The 16732-nt window shown below is 37.9% G+C and overlaps 1 protein-coding gene and 1 non-coding gene across 2 annotated transcripts; one reads left to right on the top strand and one right to left on the bottom strand.

Moving 5' to 3' along the window:
* Nucleotides 1-4033: 4033 nt before the first annotated feature.
* Nucleotides 4034-4105, top strand: TRNAA-CGC (transfer RNA alanine (anticodon CGC)). Its single transcript has one exon. It is a non-coding gene; the product is annotated as a tRNA-Ala (tRNA).
* Nucleotides 4106-11998: 7893 nt separating this feature from the next.
* Nucleotides 11999-12803, bottom strand: LOC150082500 (uncharacterized). Its single transcript, XM_090378652.1, has 3 exons — nucleotides 12763-12803; nucleotides 12282-12646; nucleotides 11999-12149 (listed from the first exon to the last, which is right to left on the bottom strand). The coding sequence occupies exons 1-2, from the start codon at nucleotides 12772-12774 to the stop codon at nucleotides 12293-12295; spliced, it is 366 nt and encodes a 121-aa protein (XP_090234778.1). The 5' UTR covers nucleotides 12775-12803; the 3' UTR covers nucleotides 11999-12149; nucleotides 12282-12292.
* Nucleotides 12804-16732: the final 3929 nt, after the last annotated feature.

Below are 16732 nucleotides of genomic sequence, written 5' to 3' on the forward strand. Positions count from 1 at the left end.
CACGGGTCCTTCAAGAGACGCCTTCTAGAGTTCGGCCTAGTCGAGGATGCCCTCTGTACCTGCGGAGAACCTGAAGACTGGGATCACGTGATGCACTCATGCAACGTATACTTAGATCTAAGAAACCAACTACTCCTAGACCTCCACACTACATCACTTCGTCCAGAAACCAAGTTATTGGAATCTAATGATGCCTTCCGTGCACTGACCAGTTATGCCAACGAGGTCTTTCGTCGTCGCTGGCATCACCTGCAACTCCCGAACACTACTCCTGGATAACCTCCTCTAGACAGCAACTGATACCCAGCACCGGAAACTTCCAGACATGAAACTGCAAATGGCGGACAGCCCTGTCGACGCCGCTCCGTGATTCTCCATTGTGACGATCCTGGACTCTTTAATTTGAACTTTACCTATTCTCTTCTTCCTACCCACAGTCTTTCTCCAGGACTCCCACAACTGCACCTAGCACTCTTCCTGCTCCGTTTCGCCTGGCAGGATGCCTACGCTCTATCATCCTCGCTATCCTGTCTGTCTTCCACTTTCCTGTCTCTTCTCCGCTCTTTCCATGGCCCTTCCCACTCTCGCTCCTGCAAGAGTGTGGACGGCCCGTCAGATGTCTTTTACTCCCTGGTCCGGCTCCTCGTGCCAGTGGACGGATGCTGGGAGGATCCTTCCTGGTGATCGCGCCTCCCAGTAACGAAGAGGCCAGTCAAACAACACAAACAACACACTACTCACACATAACCCACACTGACTGGCTTTGCTATGTTAACAGAGTATTTAACGCGGATTTGTGGGAAACCACGGGAACCGCATAACAAAAAACACTATGTCCACTATGTCCACTATAGCAACTACTTAAGTAGTTATAAATTGGCATCATTAAGTATATCTGATATTGTGAATACCTTCACAACGAGTTGCCATGGTATTGCACTACCTCGAATAAGTAATGCTTCACCATAGGAGAAGACTATTGTTACTTATTCTCAGCAGATACCATCACCCATACAGCACCGTTTGAAATATGGTATGGGATAACGATCTCTGTTATCCGCATACTATCCCTATTAGACATAGGAAAGCAAAAAATATGTAGGAAGGTGATATCTTACTTATTCTCAGCGGATAGCTGAGAATAAGTAAGATAGCTGCCTCCGTTGGAATGGGAGCAACTAGGAAATGGAACGGTTGGCGGTGGGTGTAGGTGTAATGGGACTAAGAGGAGGAATTGAATTAAGAGGAATGGGCGTTGTTGGGCATGACGCTGCAGTCACCTACAGTTATGACAACCAACAAGCTGCATCCATTGGTGTGGCAGCACTGGGCAATGGAATCCTTGGCAATGGCGAACTTGCCAATGGAACTGTGGGAGTAGGAAGAGGAAGAATTGGATTAGGAAGAATGGGTGTCGTTGGTCACAATGCTGCTATAACCTATAGTATTGACAACCAGAGAGCTGCACCCATTGGTGTGGCAGCATTGGGCAATGTAATCCTTGGCAATGGCGAACTTGCCAGTGGAATCGTGGGGAATGAGAGGAGGAGGAGAAATGAGTGTCGTTGGTCATGATGTTGCTATAATGTACAGTATTGACAACCAGCGTGCTGCTCCCATTGGTGTAGCGGAATTATTAGTGCTGGAGGACTTGACAGGGACTCCGTAGTAGGAGAAATTGTACTTGGAAGGGGAGTCTTAGCAGGAGGAATTGGTTTAAGAATCGGAAAAGGTGCTATAACCCATTGAATTTATCGTTAATGTAAGTATATCTTCAAGATATTGAATATATTTTTCTCTTTCCTATTTTAGTCATTTTTATTACCAATATTTCACGTTCTTAACATTTGTGAAACAGTGGTCTTAGCATGGAGCTAAGAAGATGAATTGGCTTGGGAGAAATTGGATTAGGAGGAATTGGATTAGAAGGAATGGGCGTTGTAGGGCATGACGCTGTAGTCACGTACAATTATGACAACCAGCGAGCTGCATCATTGGTCAATGAAATCCTTGGCAATGGTGCACTTAATTATTGAGCTAATTATCTTATGGATTCACTACTTATTTTACTTTTTCTTTTTCCGTTTAACTTATAATTAGGGAACTCAGAAATTACTTACTAGTGTTCCCAATAAAATATAAGTTTTAACTTATTCTATGATATTTATAATAATAATGTAATATTTCATAATCTTTAGCTTTATTTAGTTTACTGCTGGGAATTCATGAAAATTGTTTTTCCTTTTTTTCCAGATTTTAGGAGACTATAGATTCACGTCAGTGGGCCAACTCAGAACACCCTTTCTGTGGAAGAAAAAAGAAAGAGAGAGAGAGAGAGAGAGAGAGAGAGAGAGAGAGAGAGAGAATTCAGATTTTCCAAAGAAATTCTCGTGTATTTTGGGCAGGTTACGCTACAGCAACCTACAATAAGTGTTTATGCAAATAAAATTTTAATTTCATATTTGAGTATTTTCCTTTGTTCGCCTCACTGCAGGATGTATGAAGTACGTACTGCTATAAACAAAACTAATTTAAATCGTCGGGTCACATTTGAAAGTGATTGTAACAGAAATCGTTAATAAGTTCAATAAATAATTGCATACTCATGAAGAAGTTTTCTTCTTTATGTCCGGACATCTTTCTTGTTAATAGTCAACAAGAATTTTCTGACACTGGCCTGCACTCAAACAATCTTCAAGCAAAAGCAAATCTTCTGTACTGTTCTAATAAAATACAGGAGACATTAAATGTTGTTATTGCAGCAGGGTTTTAGGAGCATGAGGGGCTTATGGCCACATTGCTACGTGTATATTTTCGGTAAATTGTACGTCTGAAGTCGAGATGTTTTCTGGATAAAAAAAAATGGAGTTTCAGGGAGGAAAACCGTACTACCCTCGTCTGGTATCAACTACTGAGCCACGTTGTGAAAAAGGCCCATAACAATTCCTTCCGTCATTGACAGGACTCGAACTCAGGTCTTTTCCACCCGGTGTGGGGGAGGACAGCGATCCTACAAACTGTCCTACCCAAGAGGAGAAGACATTAAATTCTCTCGAAAAACAAAGACATCGATCTAACTCCATGCAAAATTAGTGGTTACCCTAACTTTCCTGAAGTTCAATCAGCAAGAGTTCATTGAAATTGCAAAGTTCGTACAATTTTTTATTTAACAATATCATTCAACAGAAAGACAGCAGTAGCTCTTTGCTCTATTTTGAGTTCCTGCCGAAACTACCTCACTTTTTTAAATTCTTTTGTAAAGATGCTTCTCTTGTTCATCTACAAAATGAGCTGTGTTCAGAGATCCCATCGAACACATATGGGACGCTCTGGGGAGACGCCTAGCAGGACGTACACACCCACCAGAAAATGTTCACCAGCTGAAGATGGCGCTGACAGAGGAATGGACGATGTTACCGCAAGAACTTATCAACAACATTGTTCTAAGTATGGATAAGCGGTGCAAAGCCTGCATCGACATTAGAGGTGGCCATATCTTCTACTGAGAGCCACTTCTTCCCTTTGTTCCATCTCTGGCAGTGATGCATCTGTATCATGGCAGCCAGTGATATGTTGCTGATAAAGTCCCTCTGTACCGTTTTGTTCCTTCATCATTTCTGTACCTCACGAGGTTCCTTTGGTATGCTTTTTCCATATTCAGGCCACTCCAATGAGGAGCTATAGGTGAAAACCTGACTGGTCCTTAAATTTTGCACACGGTGTAGATTGTTCTGGTTAATCTATTCGGATAACAGATCTCTCAAGATAATCTTTTATACCAAAACTTTCCAAAGTGGATGTCGCACGATGTCCCAAAGGGTGTTGCCAAATTTTGGGATCATATCAGCAGTCTTCAGTCTGATTTTCGTTCATTGGATACATTGCTCATTAAAATACAAGTTAAAATACAAATAAAATGTTAGTCGATTAAAATCATTAAAGACATGTTTCCCCTATTCAAAAAGTTAATAATCACAGGCCTTGAATAATCAATTTGACTTCTATCCAGAGAGAAAATAATAATGTTACAAAAGGGGGTGTAGCTCAGTGGTAGAGCGTTCGCTTCGCATGTGAAAGGCCCCGGGTTCAATCCCCGGCACTTCCAACTGATTTTTTTTTTTTGCTCATATTTTATTTACGTATCGTACCGCTGTGTATATGATCACGATTCTACAACCGAGCAACAAACGAATATCAAATTTTGCTCAAAACTGGGAAAATATGCAATAGAAAGGTATAAAATGCTAAAAACTGTTTATGCTGATGAAACGTTAAGTCGTACCACTATGGTTGAATGGTATAAGCGGTTCAAAGATGGACGGCAAGATGTTCGCAATGACCCAAGAATAATGTGTCTGTCATGTCATCTTCTCAAATGAGGACAGAGTCGCAAAAGTTTTGGAAATTATGGAAAAAGAACGTCGCTGACCCTCAGAATGACGGCTGATAAGTTGGATATGAATAAGAAGACAAATCGTTAAGTTCTGAATATGATTTAGGGAAAAGGAAGGTCTGTACAAATTTATGCCACACAGCTTCATGGATGAGCAGAAGCAACCCTTCGTCGCTTCTGCTTCAGCCAGACTTGTCAAGACAATTATTTCTTTGACTGTATTGTCACTGGAAATGAGCGTTGGGTGGTTCAATATAATCCAGAGAATAAGCGTCAGAGCATGCAGGGAATGTCAGAACCATCACCAAGGCCCAAAAAGTTTCGTTTACATAAGTGCAGGACCATGACAACACGGATCATGTTTTTTGACAAACGGGGTGTGATTCACAAGGAATTTGTACGTGAAGGAGGGCAATGTTGCATTCTACGTACAAGTGCTTCAAAGACTGTTGAAGTGCATTTCCCTGATGAGACTGCAATTTAGAGAAAGGCAGCTGGTTCTTTTTGCACGACAATGCCCTCGCCCATTCCGCACTTGTGAAGACTGAAAATCATCTCTTTGGATGCTTTCGCTTCCTCTTTTCAGAAACTTTCAGAACGGTGTAATAAGTGCATTCAATCAAGTGGTGGTTACTTTAAATGAAAACAAAATATTTTTGAGCTACTTCTCATTGCATTCTTTTCTTTGCACCATTCGGGGAACTTTATTGCTACACCTCGTATGTAACAGTAGTCTAAAAAAAACATACCATTTTGGTTGTACCACACACACACACACACACACACACACACACACATGGTGATGGAGAACGAAAAAAACGGGGTAATTTTTACATTGCAATATAAAGTTCTCTGAGCAGTGCAGATAGGCTGTTAGGATAGGCACCTATTTTTTTATTATTTTGAGAAAAATATTTAACTAAATGATATAAATGAAAAAGCATATCGCGATAAGGAAAACAACTAATTAAAAAACAGTAACCATTGAATGTTAAACTGAAGCATTCTTTTTGATCTTCAAACCAACCTCCACCTATACAATTGTAAGTATGCAATTACACTTGTGGGAACAACATAGAATTTGACTGACGTGTAGAACGCAAATTTAACGACAGATGGCAGCCCGTATCGAAATGGAAATGCTTTATTGTGAAGTGATATTTCAAAGTCAGTTCTTCTGCTGACGTTAGACTGGAATACACTGCAGTTCCATTAATATCTGTATGCACCCCCCCCGTTGAGAATTGGCTACGTCATACCCAACCATCACGTGTCAGACACAACTATAAACATGCCCACACGCCCAACGGTAGTAGAACTGGTGCTAAATCCATTACGAAACGACCTGGAAAATCTCCAAAGCAGAAGACACGTGACAGGAGAGCCATGCAAAGAATTGTCCACTTAGAACACTGGTCGATGTTGTCGCAGCACGCATATGACATCAGTGGACGATTGGTATACATATCACCTCCAGTACAATGCCCTGCATGATATGGGCGCCCAGAAACCCGGGGTCTTTCGGCCAGTAAATCGAAAATCGTCCACAGAACACGCAATTTACAGACATATTACACAAGGCACAATATAGCTTAAGTTACTGATGCGCAAATGACAACAGCATGATATGGCATATCACGATCGTGCAGCTGTCCACAAACCACTAATCACCCAGACTAATGCCAGAAGCCATTTAGTTTGGTGAAAAGCAAGCGATCTTGGACTGCAGACCAATAGAAAGTGGTGCATTGGATTGTGAATCGCAGTATATGGTCTACGTCTACCAGTCTGATGGTCGTGCGTGAGTGTGGAAGATGTCTGGAGAAAGCTACCTGTCAGTTTGTATCATTCTGACGATGGAGGTTTGCAATGGCAGCGTGATGGTCTGGGGGTTGTTTTTCAGTTAGAATTGGGACCATCGGTTGTTATTGACAAAACCAGAAATATTGATGACTTTCTGTTTTCTGGACGAAAAACACGAGTTTCTGGGAGAAAAAACCATACTACCCTCGCCTGAGACTGACTATCTCAGCTAGGTTGAAAAAAAGGTTCATAAAAATTGCTCCCTTCATCGACGGGACTCGAACCTGGGTTCTGGTTCTTAGTCTAGAGACTGGGTCATTTTCACCCAGTGTGGGGAGGACGACGACCCTACCAACTATGCTACCCATGAGAGCCAGGAGGGCACCACTGAAGTTGTGTGGTCCTTATTCCGACACAAACACATCTTTTGAAAAAAGGTTTTAAAAATGAAAAGATCGCATGTCTAGGTAAAGCGTAAGATGGTACTGAAAAGTAACAATGTGAGCATTTATTGATAATTGGTGCCAATAAAATTTTATACAATAACTCTCATTTATACCCTATTTGATTTATTTATTGAACAAGCCCTGAATTTCTCTTTCACTCATTACTGCGAATAACGTAAAAGGAAAACTGACGATATTCTGAGGATAACTCATAAGGAATGGCTGCTGTCCTTTTCGGAATCTACGCATGCGCTGTTATTTAAATTATAAGTTTAACAATTTACCTTCCCATTTTTGAGTTAAATGTATTTCTGAGAAAGACACGGTTGAATCCGTGTTATAGATTTTCAACAGGAATGAACAGGCTGATCGTGCAATGAATACAGAAGTATTAACTTTAAAATGCCATGAATATGGCAGGAAAAAGTCTGGAATATATTCAATCCACTGCTGAGAAAGGGAGGGTTGCCTTACTTTACAAACAGCCCTCACAAAAGAATCACATAACTAACATTTTGATTAACTATAGTTTCGAGATTACATAATCTCGAAATTATAGTTTAAATCCTGCAATATATTATGCCACCCGGCCCATCTCTCTCTCTCTCTCTCTCTCTCTCTCTCTCTCTCTCTCTTTTCCGAACGCGATTTTAGATTATGGATTTTAGTCCATAATCCATTATTTTTATTATGACTGTTGAATTGACTCATCTAAATGATAACATTTCTCCACAAACTCAGCAACGAACACTATCATTTTATTTATATTTTATTTCCACTTTAAACCTAAATATTTCAAGTTACCATGGTAACCATTTTATTATTTAATACATAAAATCCCACTGAAATCCAAATGAAACTGAATTTAATTTTTTAATTCTGTTTAAATTTTTGGTTTTTTGTTTTAATTTTTTTTTCCACGCCTCGAAAAAGTTTATATTTGCTACGATACAGAATATAATTATATCCTATAGAATTTCATAAAAATATCAGTGAAAAATAAAATAAATAAACACCTCCACTAGAGCCGTGAATTATAATTTTATTTATAATTTAGATAATTTATTTACGATCACTACAATGAATACCTTTATGAAATTATTCCGTTTTCTTTATTATTTCGATTTCTTCAATCTTCTCTAAGTTCAAACGCTTACCAAGAAGATTAATTTAAAAGATATTTTAAAATAGAAAATCAAAAATTGGGAAAAGGGAAGGCGATATTTCTCGGCCTTGTTCAGGTCGTTGATGGTGGAGATAAGCGCAATATTTGCATATGAAAACAAAAATCTAGACATAAAGGTTAATTGCGTTTTAGCTGTCTAGATATATGAAATATTACACGAAAATATTACAACTAAAACAATATTTATGCTATTATAGTCTTATTGTCCATGCTTGATAGTTCATTTTCATGATAATTACGATAAATTATAATACATTCATTAGAGTCAAAATCGCGTTGTACCAACTAATAACATTGCACTTTCATTAGACTAACAGTTATTTTATTTATTGATTTTCTTTTATTTTCTTGTTAATATTCGAATTTTGTTTTATTAAGTACTCTATTGCACCCTCTTTCAAGGGTATGTCTCGCCTTACCGGTATTATTATTCATTTAGTAGAATGTAGGTTAACCACAAAATGCAAATTTTTAAAGGACAAATAAAAGACTTTTGCTATATAAAGACACTCAGATACACGATAATATCAACTCACTCTATTCGGAAGATATCAGTTTCAACAACAGCTGTCAACATGAAGTTTACGGTAAGTCCTAACTAGAATTTAGAATTCCAATTCAATCTTCTAAGTTTGTTTAAATCGAATAGCAGACTTCCATATTTAATGCATTCGATTTGCACTTCGTCTGGCATGAAGGTAACAGCGCCATCTCGCACTTTTAAATTGTCGAATATTATAACAAATTATAATAAATATTATTTAAATAAAAATAATAACAATAAATAAATATTATAATAGAGTAATATTTGTAAATTATTGCTAAATATTAATAAATCAACCTAGCCTGTGTATGCTGCCGATAAAGTACTGCATTTTAATTTTTTTTATTTTTATAAAGAATACTAATATATATATATATTTATTTGCACTTCCTGTGGCGTGATGGTTATTGATGTTCACTTCGTTTGGCGTAGTTACAGCGCCATCTGGTACATTTAGGTAGTCGAAACTAATATTACAAATTATAATAAATATTATATAATTTATTTAATTAATCATAAATAAATATTATAATAAAGTAATATTTTTATATTACTGGTAATTATTAGTAGGTTTACCTAACTTGTGTCCTGCCAGGGAAGATGTAAAGTGCTGCTCTAATTTTAGTTTTTTTTACCCATAAATTCACTAGCATGCATTTTAAAATAAAATCAAACGGATTCTCAATAAAGTAAAATTTTTAAAAATATTTTTTATCAAATTAAAGAAATGAATATAACTTTATAAACCCTCTTGAGAGCCATCTTCGTATCAGATAGAATTTTTGGTTTGCTGCATTAAGACGAGCTTCGATGAGAAGGATCAGGGACAGGGAAGTACAATTCAAGGATGCAGCGTCTGTATTCCCTGTCAGAAGCAAACTTATTAAGGTCAGCATCCAAAGACTGGGCACATGACAGCAGCTGAAAAGGCAGAAACCTATCGAATAGGTGGAGACGACTGAGATGTGGGCACAGAGTTGGAGTCGATCTGCGAGATGGCTGAGGGTCTCTCCAAGAGCAATTATTGGTTAAGATTTCAAATGATATATGATTTATCTTTGTAGATGCAAAACTCAAGGCCAATATCGTGAACAAACATGTGGGCCTGAATTTATTTATTAATGTATAATAGATTGGTTGCGTATTTTTTTAAACTTAACAATCAGTTTTTAAAAAGAAATAAAGTATGCATTTCAAAAACGTCATGTATCACTAAAAGCAAAATTGGTTTTAATTTTCTTTAAATTTAAATTCAATTTTAAAAATCCTTACATATTGTATTTATTTAACGTTCAATCTTAAAACCTTACAAGCCGTTAAATATCACCCGTTTTTGATAATATATTTATTTTAATTTATTTTTATAAAATTTGAAAATGGAATAAAATTGTGTTCTCTGCCTGCAAAGAAAATTGTTAAATTCAGGAATGATAGTTTCTTTTTTTTTTTATTTTTTTATAGCTTCTCCTCTTCGTAGTCTACGCTGGCTGTACCTATGCTATGCCAAGTGGCGGTGTTGTAGCCCCAGTTGTTGCCCCTGTCGTCGGTGTGGTTGCTCCAGTCGTTATTAAAGGTGCTGATTCTGCAGTTGTCTACAGCTATGATAACCAGCGTACTGCGCCCGCTGCTGTAGGAGCATTAGGAAATGGAATGGTTGGCGTTGGAGGACTTGGAGGTGGAGTTATGGGAGGGAATGGTGGAATTGGACTAGGAGGAAATGGTGGAATTGGACTGGGAGGACATGGTGGAATTGGACTAGGAGGAAATGGTGGAATTGGACTGGGAGGAATTGGAATGAGAGGAATTGGATTGGGAGGGATTGGAATGGGACGAATTGGATTAGGAGGAATGGGCGTCATCGGACATGGTGTCGCAGTCACCCAGCGTGCTGTTCCAATCGGTGTAGCTGCCCTTGGAAATGGAATCGTTGATACCACAGGAGTTTTGGGAGGCGGAATGGGATTAGGAGGAATTCGCATCATTGGACATGATGCTGGAGTGATCTACAACTATGATAACCAACGTGCTGCTCCCATTGGTGTAGGAGCATTAGGCAATGGAATTGTTGGAGTTGGAGGAATTGGCAATGGAATTGTAGCAGCGAGAGGAGGACTTGGATTGGGAGGAATGGGTGCAGTTATTCATGACGCTGCAGCTGTAACCTATCAGCGTGCTGCTGCTGCTCCCATTCGCGTAGTAGCATTAGGTAGTGGTATTATCGGTGCTGGAGGAATTGGCAAGGGAGTCTTAACAAGAGGAATTGGACTTGGAGGAGCTGGATTAGGTCTTGGTGGAATTGGTCTAGGCATTGGTAAAGGGCTTTAATCCACTGAGTCTACAGTTAATGTAAGTATCTTTGTCCTCTCAATATTTTGATTTTCTTTTTCTAAAATTTAAAAATAAATCTCTCCTAAGGGAGTAAAAATTGCCTTCCATTCTTAAGAGTCAAACTGTTCTTTAAAATAAGCAGTTTTACTATGGAAAATAGGAGGCAATCTGTACAGATATCTTTGGAGTAGGAAATGAAGTTTTCGTTGAAGAAATCTGCCATGTTTTATCGAAAAGACATGGATAAGTATGTTTTTTTTAGTCCATAAAATTAATGAGCGCTCATCATTTGAATGCGTTACTAACTACGAATAGTCATACTTATCCTACAGTCACAGAGAGGAAAAGGCACTATGCCCTCTGGTTATTGTATCAAATATTCAGAAACGTTTTAACCAATCAGCATATTTCATGTGGTTTATATAAATGAAACAATATTCTATTTTGCTTATTTTAAAAAATAAATCTGTTCTATTTGCTTGTTGGTAATGACGTAATGAGTTTTCCTTATATGTAAACATAAATAATAACTTTATATTATTTGATTCTGCAATGGATTCCTGGTAAACTGTATTATTCTTTTTTTACAGATCAAATGAAAGAAGAAAACCTGTCGATTACTGAATGTTCTTAAGGAGGGTAAAGGAAAAGTTAAAAATTGAGATATTCCGCACTCAATTCATATATAGATATGGCAGGTTATGTTGCAATGACTTAAGAGTTCAGCAATAAAGGTTTTTTAATTTCATATTCGAGTATTTTACTCTACGTACCCATTTATCACCACATTACTATACGCAAAAAACTAACAACAAAAGTTTTATATTATCCACCATTACTGGATAGAGTAAATCCATATAGAGATTATTTTGAGATGACTCCATCCACTGAATCATCCTACTGTTTCCTCTAGATTTCTTTTTTTTTTTAGACTTTTCGTACTAAACTCATATTTTTCACCGATTTCTGCTATTTCCTTACATGTTCATCAACTTGTTACCCAATCCGAAGTGGGTAACAATTTGATCAACATGTCCAACGATATCCACCAAAAGGTGGACGGTCGTTCTAGTCTGTGTTACTTCAAAATCATTCTATCTATCCCCCGAATAAAATTAATGGCCTATTTCTTCCATAAGCAGTGCTAATTTGGAATATAATTAATTTGGAATACTAATTAATAGAAGAGACTATATATCAGTAGAAAGTGGTGTTTTTCGTTAAAAAATATTGCCACCAACCAGTAGATGTCTGTAAGCCACGCAAGCCATTTATACAATGACATGAATAACACAAAATACATTTCGATTTCTTTTTATTTTGACATAATTTACAGACACAACTAGTCAATTGGGGTGCTTCCACCATTTCATAGCGGCGTCTCCTGATGGATACCTCAAGAAACTTCGGAACATTTATACATTACCCTGAAGAAACAGCATATCTTGCCTAGAAGAAAAACAAACAACAAATATTATTTAAAGCTAAGATATAAAATACTTTCAAAGGTTTTAAAAAGATATCACTCCACAATTTCAAAATTCATCGATGTTTTAAATCACATTGTAACAACAAACTTACTTTTGATATGTTTAGTATTTGTAGCCTAGTCCATAACCTCCATAGCCAAGTCCGTGACCTCCATAGCCAAGTCCATATCCTCCATAGCCAAGTCCGTAACCTCCATAGCCAAGTCCGTAACCTCCATAACCAAGAGCTCCATGGCCTAGTCCATAACCTCCATAACCTCCGTATCCAAGTCCACCATAACCTCCATAACCTCCGTATCCAAGTCCACCGTATCCCCAGCCACCATAGCCAAGTCCTCCATATGGTGCTGCCCTCTGGTTGTCCACACTGTAAACGACAGCAGCATCACCCTTGCTTACAAGGGCTCCACCGATTCCATGGGCAATAGCTGCGCAAGCAGCAAGAAAAACAACGATCTGAAAAAAAAAATAAATACATAAAAGTACAAAAATATTTTAACCATCCAAAAATCTTTAACTAATGCCGTGTTATTCATACAGGCTACAGAAAGTCTTAAAGAAATCCTACTTACCATGGTATTCATTCTAAGGGTTTTGGAACACTAGTTACAATGCTCATGAAAATATCGATCGATCATGTTCCTTTTATACTTTTCGTTTAGCTCCCCTCCTGTTTTTTTTCCCCTATAATTCTTAATTAGCTGCCATTCTACACCAACCTCTACTCAAGGCTAACAAGTGCTCTACCTGATAGCCGCGGGGGTGTGGCAGGGTCAAGAGACCAGTTTAAATGTAGGCGATTATATGTGTCATGAATTCAATCATTCGGAAAACAATTGCGTTAACCACTTAAAAAAATAAAATAAGTGCGAAGGTTGCTCGTATAGTTCTATGACTTTCTCTAATCAGAAATATCTAGATTTCTGATTAGAGAAAGCCCACTTATATTGAAAATCGGGAAAGGATCCAAGATTTTCATTGTAAATACATATACAGTGAAAATCTTCTATTGAAATTGATTTCTTGTTGTTGTAATATGTTATTAGGAGTGTCAGCGACTAAGGTCATGTTACTCCGTATGTACTATCTGCAAATTGCGGGTTCTGAAGTCGATTTTCTGTTTACTGGACGAAAAACCCGAGTTTCCGGGATAAAAAATCCTTACTTCCCTCGCCTAACTCAGAATAACTCAGCCACGTTTTGAAAAAGGCCCATAAAAATTCCTCACCTCATCGACGGTACTCGAACTCAAGTCTTTTCCACCCGATGTGAGGTTGGGGACAGCGATTCTACCAACTGTGCAAAATTGATTTATTGATGAGACTAATATTTCTTATGGGACATGACAATCAATTTTAACATAAGATTTGAGACGTCTTTCAGCCAATTCGATGTTGCTGATCCATATTTTGTTTCTTCTGTTAGTGATGAATCGTGGATGCATGGTCCTAACCCGAAAAAAAGAACTTTTTTTATATACAAACAAGATCTATCTTAATAACTATCCAAATATTAAATGATCTGAAACTTAAGGTGCGATGAAAAAGGTCGGGAATTGGCTTAATTTCTTGAAATTGCAGCTTCCTAGGGAGTTGAGACTTGTTGTAATTGTTCGGTGACTCATATAGACATAGAAACATATGAATCCCCAGTTTAAATGTTAATCAGGTTCCGTACCCTTCCAGGCCCATGAAAACGTGTGGGGATACACAGAATAATAGATTAACAATAACTGCAGACAGAGGTAAAAGTGACTCTCGAACTCTTCTATTAGAACATGCAGCAACTCGGAAGCCAAGGTACCAGGAACTGCAAGGCCTGCCGTGGATCATTTTGGAACAAGGAAACAGATGACTATGTCAGGGTAACTGAGAATAAACACGGGCGCATGCACATTTACGTGTACATCAATGCTAAGAACATCATAAAATAAATTTTATGTATTTGAAGACTTGGTCAAGTCATCAAATGCAGGTCCAGTTGGTGTGGGTGGCCAGTGCAATATTGAGTCAATTTGGTGTGATATAAGCATCGGAAAAGTAAAATAAGAGTAGAAGTATGTTATAGGTCTAATGATTCTGATGTACAGAGAAATAGAGTGGGCCGGTAAATCAGGATGTCTTAAAATGAGGGATTTTAACTTTCCAGATACTGACTGGAATTTCTGGAATGGTCACTCGCACACTAGAAAGACTTTTGTGGATTTATTGGATGTCTGTTTTCTACAGAAGCACGCTAGGGAGGCAAAAGGAGAGACCAATATTCTTGATCTCATTAGCAGCAATGCATCTTCATTTATTAGATAAAAAACAAAAGAACCACTAGGTGGCAGTAATCGTATTAATGTGGGATTTACTTAAAAATGTAACTACCATCAAGTGTAAAGGGAAGGGTTTTGTTTTCGTAAAGGAGGCTACGGTTGTCTCAGACAATTTTTTAATTCTATACAGAATGGATGCAAAGTAAAACAGCAAGGACTTCTTTACCTATGTAAACACTAGAAGGAAGGATACCAATCACATTGGTCAACTTGATATCAATGGTTTAACTGTCATGTTTATCAAATTCTAACAGGGAGCTAAAGGATTGTGTAATAACTGAGAGAAAAGTGGGAGAAAAATTGTTTAAATCAAAACACAAAATGGCACATGGTATAGGTGAGTTCTATCTAATTATATTAAGAGGGCAGCAGAGGAAGTAAGCAAACCTTTAGCCATAATTATGTGAGCATCTTTGCATTCAGGGGAACTCCCTGTGGCCCGTGGACTGGAGATGTGCGAATGTATCCTCAATTAACAAAGGGAGATTACAATCCTGCAAGATTAGCTTCTGTTTCAGGGAAAAAAAATAATGGGGTCCCTGGTTAAAGACGTCATGCAGGACCATCTAGTTAGGAGTGCAGTTGCATTTCAGTCACAGCATAGTTAAAGGGCTTCTTTACTGTCCTTATCTGTCCAATATGCTGCGCTGCAAATTTTGGTTTCGATATGAAGCCACAATGGATAAAGTGGAATACTGATGCGTGATTTGGTTCCTTTTTCTGCAAGGGAAAACACCCAAAACAATCCATGAAGAAATGATCCTTATTTATGGGGAAGATCTTTCAGATTGCAGAGTTATTGTACATTTGAATAAACAACTCAAATGTGGAAGAATCTCAATGCATGATAATGAAGAAATCGCAGGACGCTCAGCTACTGCTGCTGCAGAAGAGATTGTAAAATTTAAAGCACTAAACCTGGAGGATCGCTCTATTAGCATCAAAGAACTAGCAGCAGAACTCGCAATTAGTGTAGGGTCTGTGGAGAACAGCATCCATCAACGGTTCCACATGAGTAACGTGTCTGCCAGATAGTTTACAGACTTCTGACCCTTTACCAGAAGAAGGAAAGGCACAATGTGCACATGAAATGTGTTCGATTTGCCACGAAAAGCAAGAGGTGTTTTTTTCATGGCTAGTTACCATGAATAACTCAGATCCAGCACTATGATCCCGAAAATAAACAAATTTCAAAACAGTGGAAGAATACAGAATGACCACCCCAATAACGCAAGGGTGCAACCAAGTGCTGGCAAGGTGTTTTTGTCAGTTTTAAAATATTTCCACATCCTGATTATTCCCCCGACCTTGCATCTTCGGATTTCTTCCACTTTCCTGTCCTAAAGTTGTTTCTTCGTGGAAAAGACTTTGATTCTGATGATGAGGTGATTTCTGCTGCCGAGTCGTGGTTTGAAGACAGTCAAAAGGCTTCTACAAAAGAGGCCTGCAGAAGTGTATTGAGAAGTGCAGGAGAATTTTGTTGAGAAGGTGTTTGTTTCAATGTCCTATCACAACTACTTCCCGGTGAATACAAATATATTTGAATCCCCCTATTAGGTTGAATAAATTTAAGGAAGAAGTAGATAAACTATTAGAGGGATGGAAAAGTGAAATGGGATTTTTTTTTTGCCTGATGCTGTATAAGCTTCAATCATTTGCCAATACTAATACCCAAATCACGATATTTTCGTTCAAAAGGGAAGATTACGTTTATCGTATTTTGTGGATGACAGGGCATTGTTCATTATGAATTTGTTCTCTTGGTCAGAGAATCAGGAATACCAAAAAGCAATTCTATTGAGCGATGCTGTTTGAAGAAAATGGCTTCAGGAAATTGGTGCTTGCATCATAACACTGAACACTCTTTCCATTGAAGGATTTCTTGCAAAACACTCCATAAATATGGTCCTCTATCCATCATAATCACCAGGTTTATCTCTTTCTGTGATTTTTGGTTTAGTAAAGTTTCAGAAGTGTTGCAATAGGTGTATAGTGTCGAGGAGACTGCTTCGAATGACATTCATCTGAATAACTGGTTAGTTTGATCATTTCCGAGATCTCAAAACTTTCTAATCACACCTCTTCTGTTCCTTCATCTCAACTAGAACAAAGATCCAGTACGATCAGTTAAATGAATGTTTTTAACAAAAATCCCTATGCCATATTCGCGTATTCTAGAATTTTCAGTGTAATGCACATTTGTAAAAAAATAAAAAAAATCA

The sequence above is a fragment of the Mastigoproctus giganteus genome, chromosome 7, assembly GCF_048544385.1.
Source record: "Mastigoproctus giganteus isolate SK-2022 chromosome 7, ASM4854438v1, whole genome shotgun sequence".
In the NCBI taxonomy this organism is placed as follows: domain Eukaryota; kingdom Metazoa; phylum Arthropoda; class Arachnida; order Uropygi; family Thelyphonidae; genus Mastigoproctus; species Mastigoproctus giganteus.